Source organism: Narcine bancroftii, chromosome 5 (genome assembly GCF_036971445.1).
Source record: "Narcine bancroftii isolate sNarBan1 chromosome 5, sNarBan1.hap1, whole genome shotgun sequence".
NCBI classification, from domain to species: Eukaryota; Metazoa; Chordata; class Chondrichthyes; order Torpediniformes; family Narcinidae; genus Narcine; species Narcine bancroftii.
Window position 1 is genome coordinate 85,827,159 of NC_091473.1, and position 17,388 is coordinate 85,844,546.

Consider the following 17,388-nt stretch of genomic DNA (forward strand, 5'->3'; position numbering starts at 1 on the left):
TACTCCGTTGTTGGGGGATGACTTCCTGAGGGCACACAGACTGTTGGTCAACATGAAGCGGAAGTGGCTGGTTAACACTTGCACCTTCCATTTGGTGCGATGGATGCCACGTACGCCTGCAGGCCTGAGATCGCCGCCATCGCCACTTCCAGGGATGGGTATTCAAGCATACTCCAGGAATTCCCCATCATCCTACAACCACGATTTAGTGCCACCTTACCCCAGCACGGGGTATATTACCATATCTCCATGCAGGGCCCTCCGCTGCACGCCAAGCCCAGTCGACTTCCGCCCGAGAAGCTGCAGCTGGCAAAGGAGGAGTTTTCCCAGCTGCAGGAGTTCAGGATTGTTTGTCGCTCGGACTGCGCCTGGGCATCCCCTCTCACATGGATCCCAAATCTTCCAGGGGCTGGAGACCCTGCGGCGATTACTGGCGTTTGAACGACGCGACCACATTCAAGACTTTTCGCCCAACTTCGACGGCGTGCAAGTCTTCTCCAAGGTCGATCTGGTGCGGGGATATCATCAAATCCCGGTCCACCCCGAGGACACTGGCAAGAAGTTGATCATCACCCCCTTTGGCCTCTTTGAATTCCTGCATATACCTTTCAGCCTCAAGAACGCGGCCCAGACTTTTCAGTGCCTCACGGACGCTGTGGGTAGGGACTTGGACTTAGTGTTTATCTACCTGGATGATATTCTTATCGCCAGCCGCAACCGCAAAGAGCACAAGGCCCATCTCTGTACTCTGTTTGCCCAACTGGCGGAGTTTGGCCTCTCTGTCAACGTGGCCATGTGCCAGTTCGGCAAGCAGATTCTGCAGTTCCTGGATCACATCATCTCGGCAGCAGGTGCTGCCCCAGCACCAGATAAGGTCGTGGCCATCCAGCGGTTCCCCAAGCCAACCACCCTCAAGGGCCTGCAGAGTTCATGGGGATAGTGAATTTTTATCATCGGTTCATTCCTGGCGCCACCCGCACCATGCGATTGCTGTTCACGTTGATCACCGCTAAGGAGAAAGTCCTGACCTGGTTGGAGGAGGCAGAGACTGCTTTTGCCGCAACAAAGGAGGCCCTCACCAACATAACTCTATTGGTGCACCCATGCTCGGAGACACACACGGTGCTCTCGGTGGATGCCTCAGCCATGGCAGTAGGGGGCGTACTTGAGCAGTGGCTCAATGGACAGTGGCGCCAGCTGGACTTTAGCAAATAGCTGCACCTGCTGGAGCTCAAGTACAGCGCTTTTGACCAGGAGCTCCTAGCACTGTATCTGGCCATCTGCCACCTTTGATACTTCCTGGAGGGCAGACCCTTCACTGTGTTCACTGACCACAAGCCCCTCACAAAGGCATTTGCAATGGCCAAAGATCCGTGGTTGGCTCATCAGCAGCGCCACCTCTCCTATGTCGATTGGGCCACGAGATGGCTGGAGACCATTTCCATCAAAGAGGCTTCCACAGAGACGTGCGCCAGTCAGCCATTGGATCGCTAGATTCGGAGTCCCGGCACACATCACCAGTAACAGGGTGCCAAGTTCATCTCCACGCTCTGGGCTCAGCTGGCAAACCTCCTTGGGGGTTAAACTCCACCACACCACAGCCTACCACCCGCAAGCAAATGGTTTGGTGGAGAGGTTTCATCGTCATCTGAAATTCGCCATTATGGCTCGCCTCAGTGCCTCTGCTGGGCAGACTAACTCCCCTGGGTCCTCCTCGGCATCAGAACAGCACCCAAGGAGGACCTATAGGTGTCTTCTGCGGAACTGATCTATGGAACGCCGCTCTCGCTGCCCGGTGAGATCTTTGGCCCAGAACCCAACGTCACATCCGACCACGTGAATCTTTTGGTGGATCTCCGTAAGGAACTATCCTCGCTAGCCCCCCTTGTATCACGGCGTCTGAACACATCATCCCAAAGAGCTGGACTTGGCGGAATTCATATTTGTTCAACACGGCCCATATAATGGCACCTTTGCAACGCTCGTACAAAGGTCCATACAAGGTCCTCCAGTGGTCCGGCAGGACTTTCACTTTGGTCATAGGGGGTAAAGACAAACTTTTCACTGTGGACCGTTTGAAGGTGGCGCACTTGGATCTATCACGGCTGCCCACCCTAACTGTGGGACGCGTAGCCAGTTCTGGGGGGAAGGGTTGTGTGGGAGCACACTCTCTCTCTCTCTCTCTCTCTCTCTCTCTCTCTCATGGCAAACCGGTGCCGCGTGTAGCGCCACGTGGCGGGGCAGCCTTGGGAAGATGGAGCCGTCAGGGTTTCTCTCTGCCTTGTCTCCTGCCCAGCACGCGCCTAGGGCAGCGATTATGACGTTACCACGCATGTGGTGACTGAGCTCATGCTGCCCTTAAAGGGGCGGGTGCTGAATTTGAATAAAAACAGTCGATGACAACTTTCAATGTGGTAGCTGAATCTTTCTTGGCTGTGTCCAGCTCTACACCTAGTTCCTTATGGTAAATTTGGTAAAATAGTTACTCTCAGTATGGGCTGCCCAGTCCCTCTTTCTTTTTTTTTAGATTAGTTAGAGGGGATCTTGCAATAAACGTTTTTTCTTTTGGTTTTACAAATGGATAAATCTTCTTTGGCTTGGCTTCGCGGACAAAGATTTATGGAGGGGGTAAAAGTCCACGTCAGCTGCAGGCTCGTTTGTGGCTGACAAGTCCGATGCGGGACAGGCAGACACGGTTGCAGCGGCTGCAGGGGAAAATTGGTTGGTTGGGGTTGGGTGTTGGGTTTTTCCTCCTTTGCCTTTTGTCAGTGAGGTGGGCTCTGCGGTCTTCTTCAAAGGAGGTTGCTGCCCGCCAAACTGTGAGGCGCCAAAATGGATAAATAAATATTTGTTAAATACTAATGTGTTCTTTTTCTTACCCACTTTAAATACATGTATGTAATTCTCCTCGTATATATATGGACGTGGACATTTACCCCTCCATAAATCTTCGTCTGCGAAGCCAAGCCAAAGAAAAAAAGAAAGAATATATGTTTGATACAAATAAACAGGATAAGTAGATTGAAAGTAGTGGAGTCTTTCACTTGGCCAGTAACTCTCTTAGGGTGGGGTTTGATTTTTAGTTTGGAGACTGGATTGTGATCACTGAATAGCATTACATCATTTCTCTTTCATTTGACTATAAATCACTGCTTTGCCTGGAAAAGTATTTGCTTTGACATCTTAAGACATATTTAAAATTTAAAAAAAAAGCAAATTTTGAAATATATAGGAGGTATAAGCAACTCTCAAGAGAAATTGTTCAAGTTTTGGCAGTAATTAGTCACTGAAAGCTACTGAAGATTGTGTAATTATTTAAAAGTGAAAGCAAATAAATTGGCACCTTTCCTGGAGTAGATGGTTGCAGGTTAATATTTAAATATCTGATGTTTAAATTCCTTAGGGAACAAATACATTGATGGTGGCTAATAATCAAGCGGAGTCATGACGGACATAAAGAATTTTCTGTATGCTTGGTGCGGAAAACGCAAGGTTACTCCAAATTATGACATCCGTGCAGCTGGTAACAAGAATAGACAAAAGTTTGTTTGTGAGGTATGATATTTTTGATTACTAAACTAAATTTTGTTTCATTGGAAATGGAAGAATTTAGGTCTGAAAGTGAATTGTTTGTCGAACTGATTTGGTTGGCAAATAAATAATGTGCAAGTAAGAGTTTTGGTTAACTCCTCCAATTTCTGTTAACCCCCTCCCCAGTTCTCTCAGTATCATTATCCCTCTATCCCCCACCCCTTCCCTTTCTTCTCCAATCAAAGAACTACCTTTCTCATCCTTCTGGCACTCCCCCATCACTTCTCAGCTTTTTTCTCTTTTACCCTCCCACCTATTGCCTCTTACCTGTTAGCCTGTGCTCCTTTCCTTCCCTCCTCCCATCTGCTCCCCCACCTTTTTATTCAGGTGTCTACCTGCTGTTCCAGATTCCTGACGAAGGGCTCAGGCCTGAAAGATTAATTGTCTCTTATTTCCCATTGATGCTGTGTGGCCTGCTCAATTTCTTCCAGCACTTTTGTATATTGCACTTGACCCCAGCTTTTAGAGATTTTCTTATTTAAAAGATAAATGGCTGAGCTTGGGTATGCGATCTCTTTGAGATTTATGTTGACTTTTGCTTCTTTTGAACAATTTTCTATTAAATTAAAAAACCCAAACATCACTTTTTTATTTACAGATGAGGAGGTAATATTGAAGCTTCCTCAGGACTTAGATTTTAAAATTATTTGGGAATTATATAATTTTAAACCTAATAATAAAGGATTGCTTTCTGCCATTTATAGATTTCTTCTAAGATAGTTCTGTAGGTGGTCGTAAGAAAATATGGGAACAAGATTTTCAACAACCATTTGCTGAAACTACATGGGATTCTGTTTTGAAAAGTGTCCACTCATCTTCTCTTTGTGCTTGGCATTCATTAATACAATTTAAAGTAGTCCATAGGGCATACTTTTCTAAGGTTCAATTAGCAAAATTTTATTCTAATATTTCTTCCAACGTATTAAATGCATAACTAAGAAAGGTACTTTGTATCATGTGTTTCCTTTCCTTCAATTTTTGACAAGGGGTATTTCGTACTTTATTGTTAGTTCTTAATAATAATTTGACTCCTCATCTTTTTATTGCTATTTTTGATATGAGTGGGCTAATCAATTTAAAACTGACTTTCACAATCCCATGTAGTGGCTTTTGCTTCCATCATTGCTATAATGGCTATTTTGCTGAGATGGAAAGATACTGTCCCTTCCACTCATACTTAGTGGTTGCAGGTTGTGATGGCCTCTTTCTCTAGTAGGTGTTCTACTACTGTAATGGATCTTAACTTTTTTCTCTTTGGGGTCCTTAATTATTTTAAAACTTGTAGATAATTATTTTTGGACTTTTTTTTCCTCTCATGACCCCATAAATATAACTATCAGTAGTGGACTCCTTAACTTGGCCAGTAACACACACAGGGTGGGGTTTGATTTTTAGATGTCTTTTGTTCTTTCTAGTTAATAACATGGATTCATATGTAGCTTGTTAACTGTTAATTAATATTTATAATTTTGTAGTCACGTGCTACTCAAAAGAAAGACACCCACGGGTTAGTGAGGTATAGCTCTCTGTTTTGTTGGGCTTAAGCCCTTCTTTTGTACTGTTGGTTTTCCCGCCGTTTGGCCCATCAACTGACGCCACTGCCTGCATAACAATAGTGGGTTTCACATGCGTGGGGCCCCTTTTTGCACTGCAATGCCTTCTTCCCCTCGCGCTATCCCCTTGCCGTTGGCTGTGCAGCGGGAGCCAGTGCCATGTTGGGGATGCTGGCTCTTATGCTGCCTTAGCCGTACGACCTCCGGTTCGCTTGCTGGGGCTGGCTCCTGGTTGTGCTTGCTGCCTGGAGCTCTGGCTGATTGCTGCGGCGGTGTGCCGCTACATGACCCTTCCCCAGAACCGGTGGTTTTGTCTTTGGTGTCCAAAGGCAGCGTCTCTGTTGTCTTTGGTGGTCTGCCTCTCTTGTGTGGTACTAGCGTTTCGACGGGGCATGCCAGGTCCAAGTTTGCCGGCGTCAACCTGTCTGTAGTGAAGACTTCCATCTTGCATATGACCTTCAATTCAAATATGGCACCGTAGTTTTATATGGCCTCTGTAATTGTGGATGGTGTGGACCTCTGCGGATGAAAACATACTGGCAGCCCTGTGGTCTTTGGGTACGTTGGTCCTCGCTTGTCCATGCCTGGTTGATGGAGTTGGGGCCAGATTGCCAACTTGTTCCCGTAGCCTATGGAGGAGTGCTGCTCTGCTGTCCAGTTGCTTATCCAGGGACAGTGTGAATTCCCCGGGGACCACCAGTGGAGCTCCATACACGAGTTTTGCGGAAGAGGTGTTGATTTCTTCCTTGGGTGCATTGCGGATCCCCAACATTGCCCATGGTAGCTCATCCACCCAGTTGGGTCCTTGTAGTCTGGCCATCAGTACGGACTTGAGGTGTCTGTGGAAGCACTCCACCAGCCCATTCGATTGTGGTTAATAGACAAGTATGGTGTAGCTGAGCGCCTCACAGACTCGCGAGGATGGATCAGAGGTGGGAGGTGAATTGGGCCCCTCTGTCCGATGTGGTGTGGGATGGTATGATGAACCGTGCTCCCCAGGCTCTGACGCAGGAGGTCGTGGAGGTGTCTGCCATCAGGACTGCTTCTGGCCATCTGGTGAAGTGGTTGACCATTGTGAACAAGTAGCAGAACCCCTTGGATACTCGTAGAGATACGTGGACAAGGTCAAACCTTCGTTCCATGGGCCCAAAGTGCTGCAGTGGGGTCTTGGTGTGCCACTACACCATTGCTGTCTAGCATTGCGTGCACGCCTTCACACATCTGCTGACTTGCTTTTAGAGATCACACCACACATACTTGCTGGCCATCAGCCAGACCATGGTCCTGATGAATGGGTGAGCCAGCCCGTGGATGGAATTGAAAACCTGTCATCTCCAAGCCACAGGGACAATAGGTCTGACCTATCTAGTGGTCACATTGCACAGGAGGGTGGTGTTAAGGATATCCTGGAGTTACGGTCCTGAAATGGCTGTTCTGTACTGGGGCATCTTCTCATCGACTTGTTGCGCCTTTGCCAGTGCCGTGAAATCCACTCTCTGATAGCACGTGGGTGGCCTGCCTGGACAGTGTGTCTGCCACCATGTTTCTTTGCCCAAGACATGTTGCACATCTGTGGTGTAATCTGAGATATATGCCACATGATGCTGTTGGCAAACTGACCAAGGGTTCAAGATTTTTGCTAGGGTGAAGATCAGGGGTTTGTGGTCAGTGTAAAAGTTCTGCCCTTGAAGAAATATCAGGAGTGGTAGATGGCTAAGTACAGCGCCAGTTGCTCCCTGTCGAAAGGGGTGTACTTCAGTTCTAGAGGTTGCAAATGCCGACTGGGGAGAAAACGCCAGTGGCCGCCAGCTCCCTCTGATCTGCTGCACCAGAACTCCACCGATCACCATTCCTGAAGAGTCCACCGTCAAGGCTATTGGAGTGTCTGCCCTGGGGTGGCCAAAAGAGCAACGCCTGCCAGTGCTTCTTTGCCCTTTACGAAGGCCTCCATTGACTCTGTGTCCCAGGTTACGTGGCTTTGTCTGCCATGTGGGCGAATAAGGGCCACATGATTCTGGCCGTTGAGGGAATGTATCTGTGATTAAAAGTTGATTATCACACAAACTTTTGCAGTTCCTTGGTTGTGCTGGGCCTAGGAAACTTTTGGATGGCCTCCACCTTCTTAGATAGTGGTGTGGCCCCTTGGTTATCCTATGGCCCAGGAAGTCAATAGTCTTCAATCTGAACTGGCTTTTGGCTGGGTTATTCGTCAGTCCAAACTTACTCAGCTGGTTGTAGAGGTTGCAGAGGAGCACCAAGTGTTCTTGCCGGTCTTTGCTTGCCACCAGGATGTCATTGAGGTAGAAGAAAGTGCCATCCAACTCTCGCCCCACTGCATCCATCAGGTTTGTGCGGCATTCTTTTGCCCAAACAGCATGTGTAAGAATTCAAACAAGCTGAATGGGGTGATGATGGCAGTCTTGGGCATGTATATCAAGGTGTACAGAGATCTGATGGTATCACTGCATGAGGCTCACTTTCGAGGAAAATCGTTGCCCCATGCAGGTTGGCCACAAAGTTCTGTATGTGCGGCATGAGGTATAGTTGCTGCACCGTCTCCAACCCCAGTGGCTTTGGAGACTGTGTGTAGGTGAAAAAGCCCATGGGCAGTCTGACTGCCGTACGCTGCCCAGTTCTTCCAGCTTTTTGAACTCCTCCTTAGCTAGTTGGAGCTTCTAAGGGGGCAGTCGTCTGGCTCTTGTGTGGAGCGGTTGGCCCTGGGTCAGGATGTGATGTTGCACCATGTTTGGGCATCTCTGAGGTGAACTGTGGGGTAAGCACTGTCAGGGACTACATGAGGCAATTGGCATACTCATCTGTGGAATGCTGCACCAAGTCCAGGTGGAGGGCTGGGTGTCTGGTGTCCTTGAGAGGGAAGGTCTGGAATTTATTTGCATGGACGAGTCTCCGACCTTTCATGTCCACCAGCAGGCTTTGGGCGTGCAGGAAATCTGCCCCAAGGAGTGGTTGTTCCTCTGCTGCCAATGTGAAAACCCACGAAAAAAGGCTGCCACCCAACTGCATTTGGACCCTGTGCGTGGCATAGGTCCTGATGGTGCTGTTGGCAGCTCTCAACGTGGGGCCCACTTGCCCGTTTCTGGTTTCCTGCCCCAACGGGGGCAGGATGCTGAGCTCTGCTCCTGTGTCCACGAGGAACCACTGCTCTGATAGATGAGCCCCACGGGCCCTGAGCACTCTCTTTTGCTTCCACAAGATATCTTCTTGTGCTGCGACTTTTTAGTGGCTATTGAAGTCGGTGTCCGTCAGGAGCAGTTGGACATATTCAAGTAATTGCTCTAAGAACACCAGCTCAAACATTATGCAGGGTTCACGCTTCCCAGTTTTGGCCAGCATATCATTCATCAAGGCCTATCCTCCAGCCCGTCTAAGTGGAGCAAACATGTTCCTCTCTCTCGCTGTGAGAGCCCAAAAGTCTCGATAAGCAGCTCTTTGAAGATGGTGTAGGGGCTCCTGGATGAAATTGGCCACCTGGCTCCCTGTGTCCTGTTCCAGGGTGCTCAGCACGTGGTAGTACCAGGTGGACTCTGCTGTGATCTGCCAGATCTGAAACTGTGCCTCAGCCTGGTTGAACCAGACGTGGGGCCAATTCGTCCAGAAGGTCAGCAACTTCAGGGCTGGTGCCGGCTCTCTCATCATTGGGTTTAGATGCCGTCTAAACCGTCAGGGTCACCAATTGTAGCCGTGCACTACTTGAAGAAAGACACCCATGGGTGTAGTGAGGAATAGCAGTTTTATCGGGGCTGAAGCCCTGCTTTTATACTGTTGGTGTTCTCGCCGTTTGGCCCATCAACTGATGTCACTGCCCACATAACAATAGCAAGTTTCCTGCGCACAAGCCCCCTTCTTGCATTACAATGCCTTCTTCCCCACACGCTGTCTCCTAGCTGTTGGCTGTGCAGCAGGGGCCAGTGCCTTGTTGAGGATGCTCCCCCCATGCTGCCTTAGCTATATGACCACCAGTTCACTTTTTGAGGCCAGTGCCGCTGTGCGGTCTGCAGGCTTGTGCGGAGCTCCAGCCTGTTGCCATGGCGGTGTGTCACCACAACTTGATATTAATTTACTTTATTATTATCATATGTACCTATGTATTTTGCATATATTAAAACCAATAAAAAGATTGGAAAAAGAAAAGATAAACTTTGATCTTATTGAAAGGTGAAGCAGATTTAATGGGCTATGTATTCAATTTCTTTTGTTTTTGCTCTTGTTTTTGTTTGGTTCTTTCAATTTCGTTGATTGGTATCTCTTGAAATTTTGAGTGTAATGTTCATTTTAATAGTCTGATACTTGCTATAAGCAACAATACACTACATAACATAACTGATTGCTTTAAATAAGTATAAAGGGAATGCTGGAGAAACGGCAGGTCAAACAGTGTACTTTATGTAGCAAGGATAAAGATACATAACTTTGCAACGTATCTTTGCAACTTAAAGTACATTGTTTGACCTGAATTTCTCTAGCATTGTGTTTTTACTTCAGTCACGGTGTGTTCAGAACTTCGTGTTATACTCCAGGCATGAAAAAGAATTTGAGAATGTTCATCCATCAAATTGTTTCCCTCTTAGGTCCGAGTAGATGGGTTTAATTACACAGGTATGGGAAATTCAACCAGCAAAAAGGATGCCCAGACAAATGCTGCTCGAGACTTTGTCAATTACCTGGTTAGGACTGGAGAGATGAAAGCAGATGAGGTTCCCAGCTTGAAGGCGAGTACATTTGTAGTTTTGATGAACTTTTCTCTCTACCTCCCCATCCCCAAATTAGAGTTTGTAAAACAGATATAAATACTTTATATATTTTCATATTAGTTTGCCTTTTGCTATTGAATCAGTTCTATGTGAATGCCAACAAATTTTAGAGACCAGGCAATGTTAGGAAAAAACAAATTTTTAAATATGATTCATTTTTTGTATACTTTTGGCTATTACTTTTACTTCACCAAAATTTATATTTTGATAGAAAAGCTTTGGTATATCACAGATATATAAAACAACTAAAAACATAATTGTTTAGGAATATTTATAGACCATATATTTAATTTTGATAGGGAATTGAACCAAATGCCATCGATGGCAGTGAAAGTGGTGCGCCTGGGGAATTGTCTGCCAGTGTTCCCTCTGCTCAGTTAGCGATGCAGCAAGGAGCTGGTGAGTCTTTGTCTTTTTTTCCCCCAAAGGGTGTGTCTTTTGTTTTCCAGGCTTTTTATAATGTACTTCAGTTGTTCCTATTTGTGAATTTGCAAAATAGAAAGAACATCAGGACAAGGAGATAATTGTGGACTTAAGGGGAACATGACCCAGTCCTCATTGAGGGCTCTGTAGTTGAGTGTCAAGAACTTCAAATTCCTGGACGTCAACATTTCCAAGGATCTGTCCTGGAGCCTCCATGTTGATGCAATCATGAAGAAGGCTAGCCAGCGGCAAAACTTTGTGAGGTGCTTGAGGAGATTTGGTATGTCACCGAAGACTCCCAAAGACTTCTGCAGGTGGACTGTGGAGAGCATACTGGCTGGTTGCATCACTGCCTGATATGGAGGCTCCAAATCTCACAGCAAGGAAAAATTCTAGTGGATTGTTAATTTGACCTGTGACATCACAGGCACCAGACTTCACTCCATCATGGACATCTACATGAGGTGGTGTCTTAAAAAAGCACCCTCTATCCTCAAAGACCCACACCACCCAGGCCATGCTCTCTTCATTCTGCTACATCAGGAAAAAGGTACAAGATCCTAAAGACGAGCACACCCTTCTGATATTAGATTCCTGAATAATCAATGAACAAAAGACACTGTCTTACTTTTCATGCCCTACTATTTTAATTTTTTTAATGTTATTGTTGTAAGATGGTTCACAATATGAATGTTTGCTCTATGATTCTGTCACAATGCACTGAATTTTATGACTTGTTCATGACAATAAATTATGAATCTAATGTATTTCCTTAAATTCAGATGGATCATAATTTTGACAAAATGGTGAAAAGCAGTATTTCTACAGCAATATTTTCTTCTGTCTCATCTAACTTGTGATTTTTGTTAAATACTTGTTTGCATTTACACTTTTGGAAAAGTTTATTTAAGAATTTTACAAAACCAAAAAAAAACAAATTATAGTCTAAAACTACCCTCTACTACCCTCCCCCCCACCCATCTATCCAACCCCTTGTAACCCTACCCCCTGTGGAGCTAATATTTTTTAAAAAATCATATAATAACAGGTTGTGGTACGGTGTGCCCTCTATTTACATCTTTCAACACATATAAGGCTTTTACTTAACATCTAAACTCATGCATTCCAAATACAAACTCCACATCTTTAATTATTTCGCAAATTATACGTTATTTTTTCTAAATAAATACATGATTGAATGTCATTGTGCCATCTTTGTACTTTCAATTTGACATCATTTTTCCAAGTTATAGATATACACTTTCTAGCCATCGTCAATCCTAAACGAATAAATGCAATTTGAGGTTTCTCCAAATGTAAATTTGCCGTAGTTGTATTCATGTATCCCAATAAGTCTACCCATAGATCCACATATAAATCTATTTGGAATAAATCTCACAAAAATTTCATGACTTATTCCCAAAAGGGCTTAACCTTTCTACATTCCCAGACCGAGTGTGGGGAAAAAAAAGTACCTATCTGATCGCCACATCGAAAACACAAATCTGACCCACTAAATGCATACTTTTTCAATTTTTCAGGAGTTAAATATAACTGATGAAGAAAATTATAATTAACTAAATTATATTGTACGTTAATTAATTTCGTAACACTATTCAAACACATATCAGGCCACTCCTCTACAGAAATAGGAATAGATAAATCCTTCTCCCATTTATCCTTTATTTTAAATATATCTACCTTTTTCATCTTTCCTGTAATAACAAATACATTTCTGAAACAAATCCCTTTTTTCCCTTAATCTGTTTGCAGATGATATGTTGATATATTTGTCTCAACCTAAAAATTCTTTAGAACCACTACAAAATTTGTTTAAACGATTTGAGGTAATGTCAGGTTATAAAGTAAATTGGGATAAAAATAAGATATTACCAATATCAAATGGAGATTAGTCAGATTGTAAACAACTCACAAAGTTTAAATGGTCAAATAAAATTAAGTATTTGGGTGTAATAGTGGATAAAGAGTATCAAAATTTATATAGTTTGTTATATACCATTATTGAATAAGATTAAGTTTGATCTAAATTGATGGAAGGAGTTACCGTTAACACTGGGTAAATTGTATCGAAATGAATATATACCCTCTCATTCAATATTTGCTTCAATCTATTCCAAGTGGTATACTGGGAAAACTTTTTAAGGAATTAAATAGTTTGTTTGTTTTTATGGAAAGGTAAGTTATCTATAATTTCTATGCAGAAGTTGACATGGAGGTATGACTTGGGAGGTCTTCAATTACCACATTTTCAAAATTATTATCAAGCAGCACAATTAAAGTTTATTAATAGGCTGTTTGATATTGACCAACCTCCGATGTGGGCGAAGATGGAGATGGATCAAATTCAGGAAAGATCAATACATTATTTTATATATAAATGGAATCCTTTGCCTCTACAACGGCATATACTGCCAGTATTGAACAGTATTGAAACATTTGATGGGTGTATCCTATAAGTGGAATCAGCTTATAGGATCGAAAGGTAAGATTTCAGCCAAAATACTGTTATATTAGAATCATCTAATTTCATTTTCTATGAATAATCCTTATCTGAAGAATTGGGAATCAAAAGGAGTGATATTAGAGGAAGATTGTTTTGAAGTAGGTTCATTTCTTTCGTTTAATAGACTTAGAGAGAAATTTGGTATATTACCAAATTTGCTTATTATCAAGTATGAGATTTATTATTAGAATGGTTTGGTAGAGAGATAATATTACCTGAGCAAATGAAATTTGAGAGATTAATTGTGGATTTGCACCTCTCTTGATAGAAATATTGAGTGTTGCTCTCTTCCATAAACAACTGCAGTTGATTCCAATTTATTAAATATTGATTTCAGAGAGAACTTGATTCGGGAGTCTGTTTTCTTTGTACTTTTGAGAATATGTGTAAGAATTTGTGTAGCGTTAGGCCTGAATGTAAGGCAATTGCTGAGTTAAAAAGGCTAAGAATAAAAATAATTCCCCCACAACATTTTTAAAAATATTTTTCAACTTTCTCTTTCCCTTATCAATTTTTAATTGAGATCAAGATTGCCAAATCAACATTATCTGTGATTTGACTTATTGAATACCAAATATTCAATTACATTTCAGCTTTTTAATATTTCTGTGTCATTTATGTGGTGACAGACGTTGATCCATTTGTATGTGCATGGAGTCCTCTGGATTGGTCTGTATTACAAGAGACAATAGGAGTGGGCCAATTGGCCCGTCGAGCCAGCACTGCCATTTATCGGATCATGGGTGATCTTTCTCTTTCAATAACTAATACCAGCCTTATCCCCATAACCCTTAACTCCCCTGCCCACAAGAGCCTTATCCAACTCTCTCTTAAATCTATCCAGCGAATCCACCTCCACTACCCTTTGTGGCAATGCATTTCACAGATCCACAACTCTCTGGGTAAAAAAAACATTCTCCTAATTTCTGTCTTAAATAGCCTTCCCTGTATTCTTAAAATATGCCCTCTAGTCCTGGTCTCTCCCATCATTGGGAACATGTAGTCTGATTTCACCCTTTCAAGCCCTTTGATAATCCTAAATACCTGAATCATATCTCCCCTCATCCTTCTAAACTCCATTGCATATAATCCCAGTCTTTCCAACCCATCCGCGTATGACAATCCTGCCATCCCGGGAACTAACCTTGTAAATCTGCGCTGCACTCCTTCATTAGCAAGTACGTCCTTTCTTAAATATGGGGACCAGAACTGGATGCAATACTCCAGGTGAGGTCTCACCAGGGTCCTGTACCACTGCAGGTGGGCTTCTGTGCTCCTATACTCCAATCTCCTCTTTATTAAAGCCAACATACCGTTTGCCTTCTTCACCGCTTGCTGAACCTGCATGCTAGCTTTCAATGACTGGTGAACAAGTACGCCTAGATCCCTTTGCATTACCCCACTCCCTAGCTTAACTCCATTTAAATAATACTCTGCTCTTTTGTTTCTGCCTCCAAAATGGACAACCTCGCATTTACTCACATTAAACTTAATCTGCCATTTCTCCGCCCACTCCCCTAACCTGTCCAAGTCCCCCTGCAATTTCCTGACATCCTCCTCGCACCTCACACTGCCACCCAGTTTAGTGTCATCTGCGAATTTCCATATGTAGTTATTAATCCCCTCATCCAAATCATTTACATAAATGATAAACAACTGAGGACCCAGCACCTATCCCAGCGGGACCCCACTCGTCACATTCTGCCATCCAGAAAATGACCCGTTTATCCCAACCCTTTGTTTCCTATTTCTCAACCAACTATCTATCCATGACAGCATCCTACTCCTGATACTATGCTCCTTGATTTTGGTCACTAGCCTCCTATGTGGGACTTTATCAAAGGATTTTCCTTTAAGGAACCCATGCTGACCAGCACCGATACTATTATTTCTTCCTAAGTGTTCTGCTATTTCTCCTTTAATGATGGATTCCAATATCTTCCCCACCACCGACGTCAGGCTGACCGATCTATAATTTCCTGTATTCTCTCTCCCTCCCTTCTTAAAAAGTGATACAACATCAGCCACTCTCCAGTCTGCAGGGACTTCCCCCGAATCCAAAGAATTTTGGAAAATGTCAACCAGTGCTTCCACAATTTCCAGAGCAACCTCTCTAAGCTCCCTGGGATGCAGCCCACCAGGCCCAGGGGACTTATCAGGCCTCAGTTCGAACAATTTGCCCACAACCACCTGCTTCTGGATCAGGATATTGTAAGGTAAAAACATCATGAGATGGGACCGGAGAAGGAGTCACCCAGTACTAAGGAGTAACAGAATGCAGATGTGACCTTGTACACTCAAGATAAGCTTGGCACTAACAAGCTGATGAGCAGCAGACTAACAGTGAAGGGTAGCAACAGCTTATTCATTGGACAGTGTAATGGTGTGATAATTTACTAAGTATGTGTCCTGAGGTATAAAAAAACACCACTTGCTGATATCAGGAGAATGCGCCTTCTCCAACTAACACTGTTAGTTGTAAGTGTTACAATCCGGTAATAAAGAACCTTGATTTCGACTCAGTCTGGTGTCTGACTCACTCATTCTTGAACAAAGCAGACCTAACAATATTCATCAGATTCTCCGTTTCCTTAGGTAATTTCACCAAGTCCCTAGATACTGCTTGACCCCTACCCCTTATCTGATCATAACCTTTATCCTTGGTGTAAACAGATGCAAAGTATTTGTTAAATTCCTCAGCCATCTCCATGTTTCCATTGATAATTTCACCTTTCTCTGTTTTTAAGGGCCCAATTTTGGCCCTGACCAATTTCTTCCTTTTAACGTAACTGAAGAACCTTTTGCTATCCTATGTTATATTACTTGCCAAATTACTCTCGTACTTCATTTTCCCCTCCCGAATGACTTTCTTAGTTTCTCTTTTTTAAAGGCTTCCCAATCCTCTAACACCCCCCACTCTGCTTTGCCATCTTATACTTATTTCTTTTGGACCTGATACTGTCAGCATTGGCTGCCTTTTGCTCTTCTTAGGGACTTTCCTCCTCTTTGGAATGAATATATTCTGAATCCTGTGAAAAATGTCGAGAATTACATGCCATTTTTGCCCAGTTGTTCTCCCAGCTAGAATGTCCTTCCATTTTATTTTGGCTAGCTCCTCTCTTATAGCTGTATAGTCACCCTTATTTAGATGTAGTTTCTGACTTTCTTTTCTCCCTTTCCATTTGCAGATTAAAAGTAATCATACTATGGTCACTATTACCTAATGGCACCCCTACCTCAAGGTCCCTTATTAACTTCATGTCATTGCACAGTATCAAATCCAGAATCGACTTCTCCCTGGTAGGTTCCAACACCAGCTGCTCCAAGAATGTATCTCTGAGACATTCTATAAACTCGCTCTCTAGTTTTCCCATACCTACTTGATTTTCCCAGTTCGCTTGCAAGTTGAAGTCGCCCTTAACTACTGTATCACTTCCACTCTGACATGCCATTCTTAATTCGTTATTTATACTGATTCCCACATCTGAGCCATTGTTTGGAGGTCTGTATATGACCACCCCCCCCCCCCCCCCCCCCCATTATGGTTCTTTTGTCTTTGCAATTTCTCAACTCTATCCAAACAGACTCTACTCCACCTGATTCAATGTCTTTCCTTTCCAGTGCCTGAATTTCATTCTTCACCAACCACCTCCTCTACCTAACTTTCTGTCTTTTCAATAGAACATTTACCCTGGAACATTAATTTCCCACCCTGTCCCTCCTGCAGCCAAGTCTCTGTTACTCCGATAACATCATATCCTCCAATGTCCATTTGCGCCTCAAGCTCATCCATTTCATTCCTTATTCTCCGTGCATTCATATACAAGACCAGAATTGCATCTGGCACTGATTTTTCATTTTGTCCAGTTTATATTTTTGTAGCATCAATTCAATAACCTTTATGGCTTGTACTTTGAGTTGATTATTAATGCACACTTGACAATGTATTTCATTTTATGTATTTTATTAAGAATAATAAATGAATCATCAGCTTCTGAAGTATTTTATTCTTGCCCTTTCCTTGACTTTCCCACCTTCACATTACGCACAAAACAATTTTTTTTGTCTACATTCAAATTTTCGCATGAGTAGTTCCTTGAGGAACCTTATTAATTTGAACATGTAAATACACCATGTTCAACTGTGCAAGCTGTTAGTTATTATGGTGTTAAAATGAAGTGTTCGTTTCATTCAGAGTAAGAAAGAAAACTAATAATGGCATTGTCACTTTGCTGAAGGGATGATTAACCTTCTGCACTTTATCCTTCTGAAATGATAGTAAAATAAAATGTTTCTTCAGAGTTTAAATTTCTAAGCACCACACCTTTATTGGCAACCAGTTCATGCCTTGTGATACACTGACTAGTTTTTATACACCCTCTAACATGATCTGTGTCATTCATCTTCAAAATATAAATTAGCCTTGAATGGAAGTGACTGCAGAAAAGATTCCGAAGGATGTTACCTGAATTGGAGGGCTTGAGTTATCTGGAGAGATTGGATAGACTAAGTTGATTTTCCATGA

At 43.3% G+C, this 17,388-nt stretch overlaps 1 protein-coding gene across 3 annotated transcripts in view; it reads left to right on the top strand.

The window, feature by feature from the left end:
• Positions 1–17,388, top strand: part of dhx9 (DEAH (Asp-Glu-Ala-His) box helicase 9) — a 134,513-nt gene that overhangs the window by 20,852 nt on the left and 96,273 nt on the right. For 2 of the 3 annotated variants that reach the window (XM_069938191.1, XM_069938192.1), the window contains 3 exons: positions 3,404–3,555; positions 9,734–9,874; positions 10,216–10,315. In XM_069938191.1, the coding sequence (XP_069794292.1) occupies positions 3,445–3,555; positions 9,734–9,874; positions 10,216–10,315 (352 nt within the window). In that variant the 5' untranslated portion in view covers positions 3,404–3,444. The remainder of the gene's footprint in view (positions 1–3,403; positions 3,556–9,733; positions 9,875–10,215; positions 10,316–17,388) is intronic. The other variant, XM_069938193.1, reaches the window with a different exon arrangement.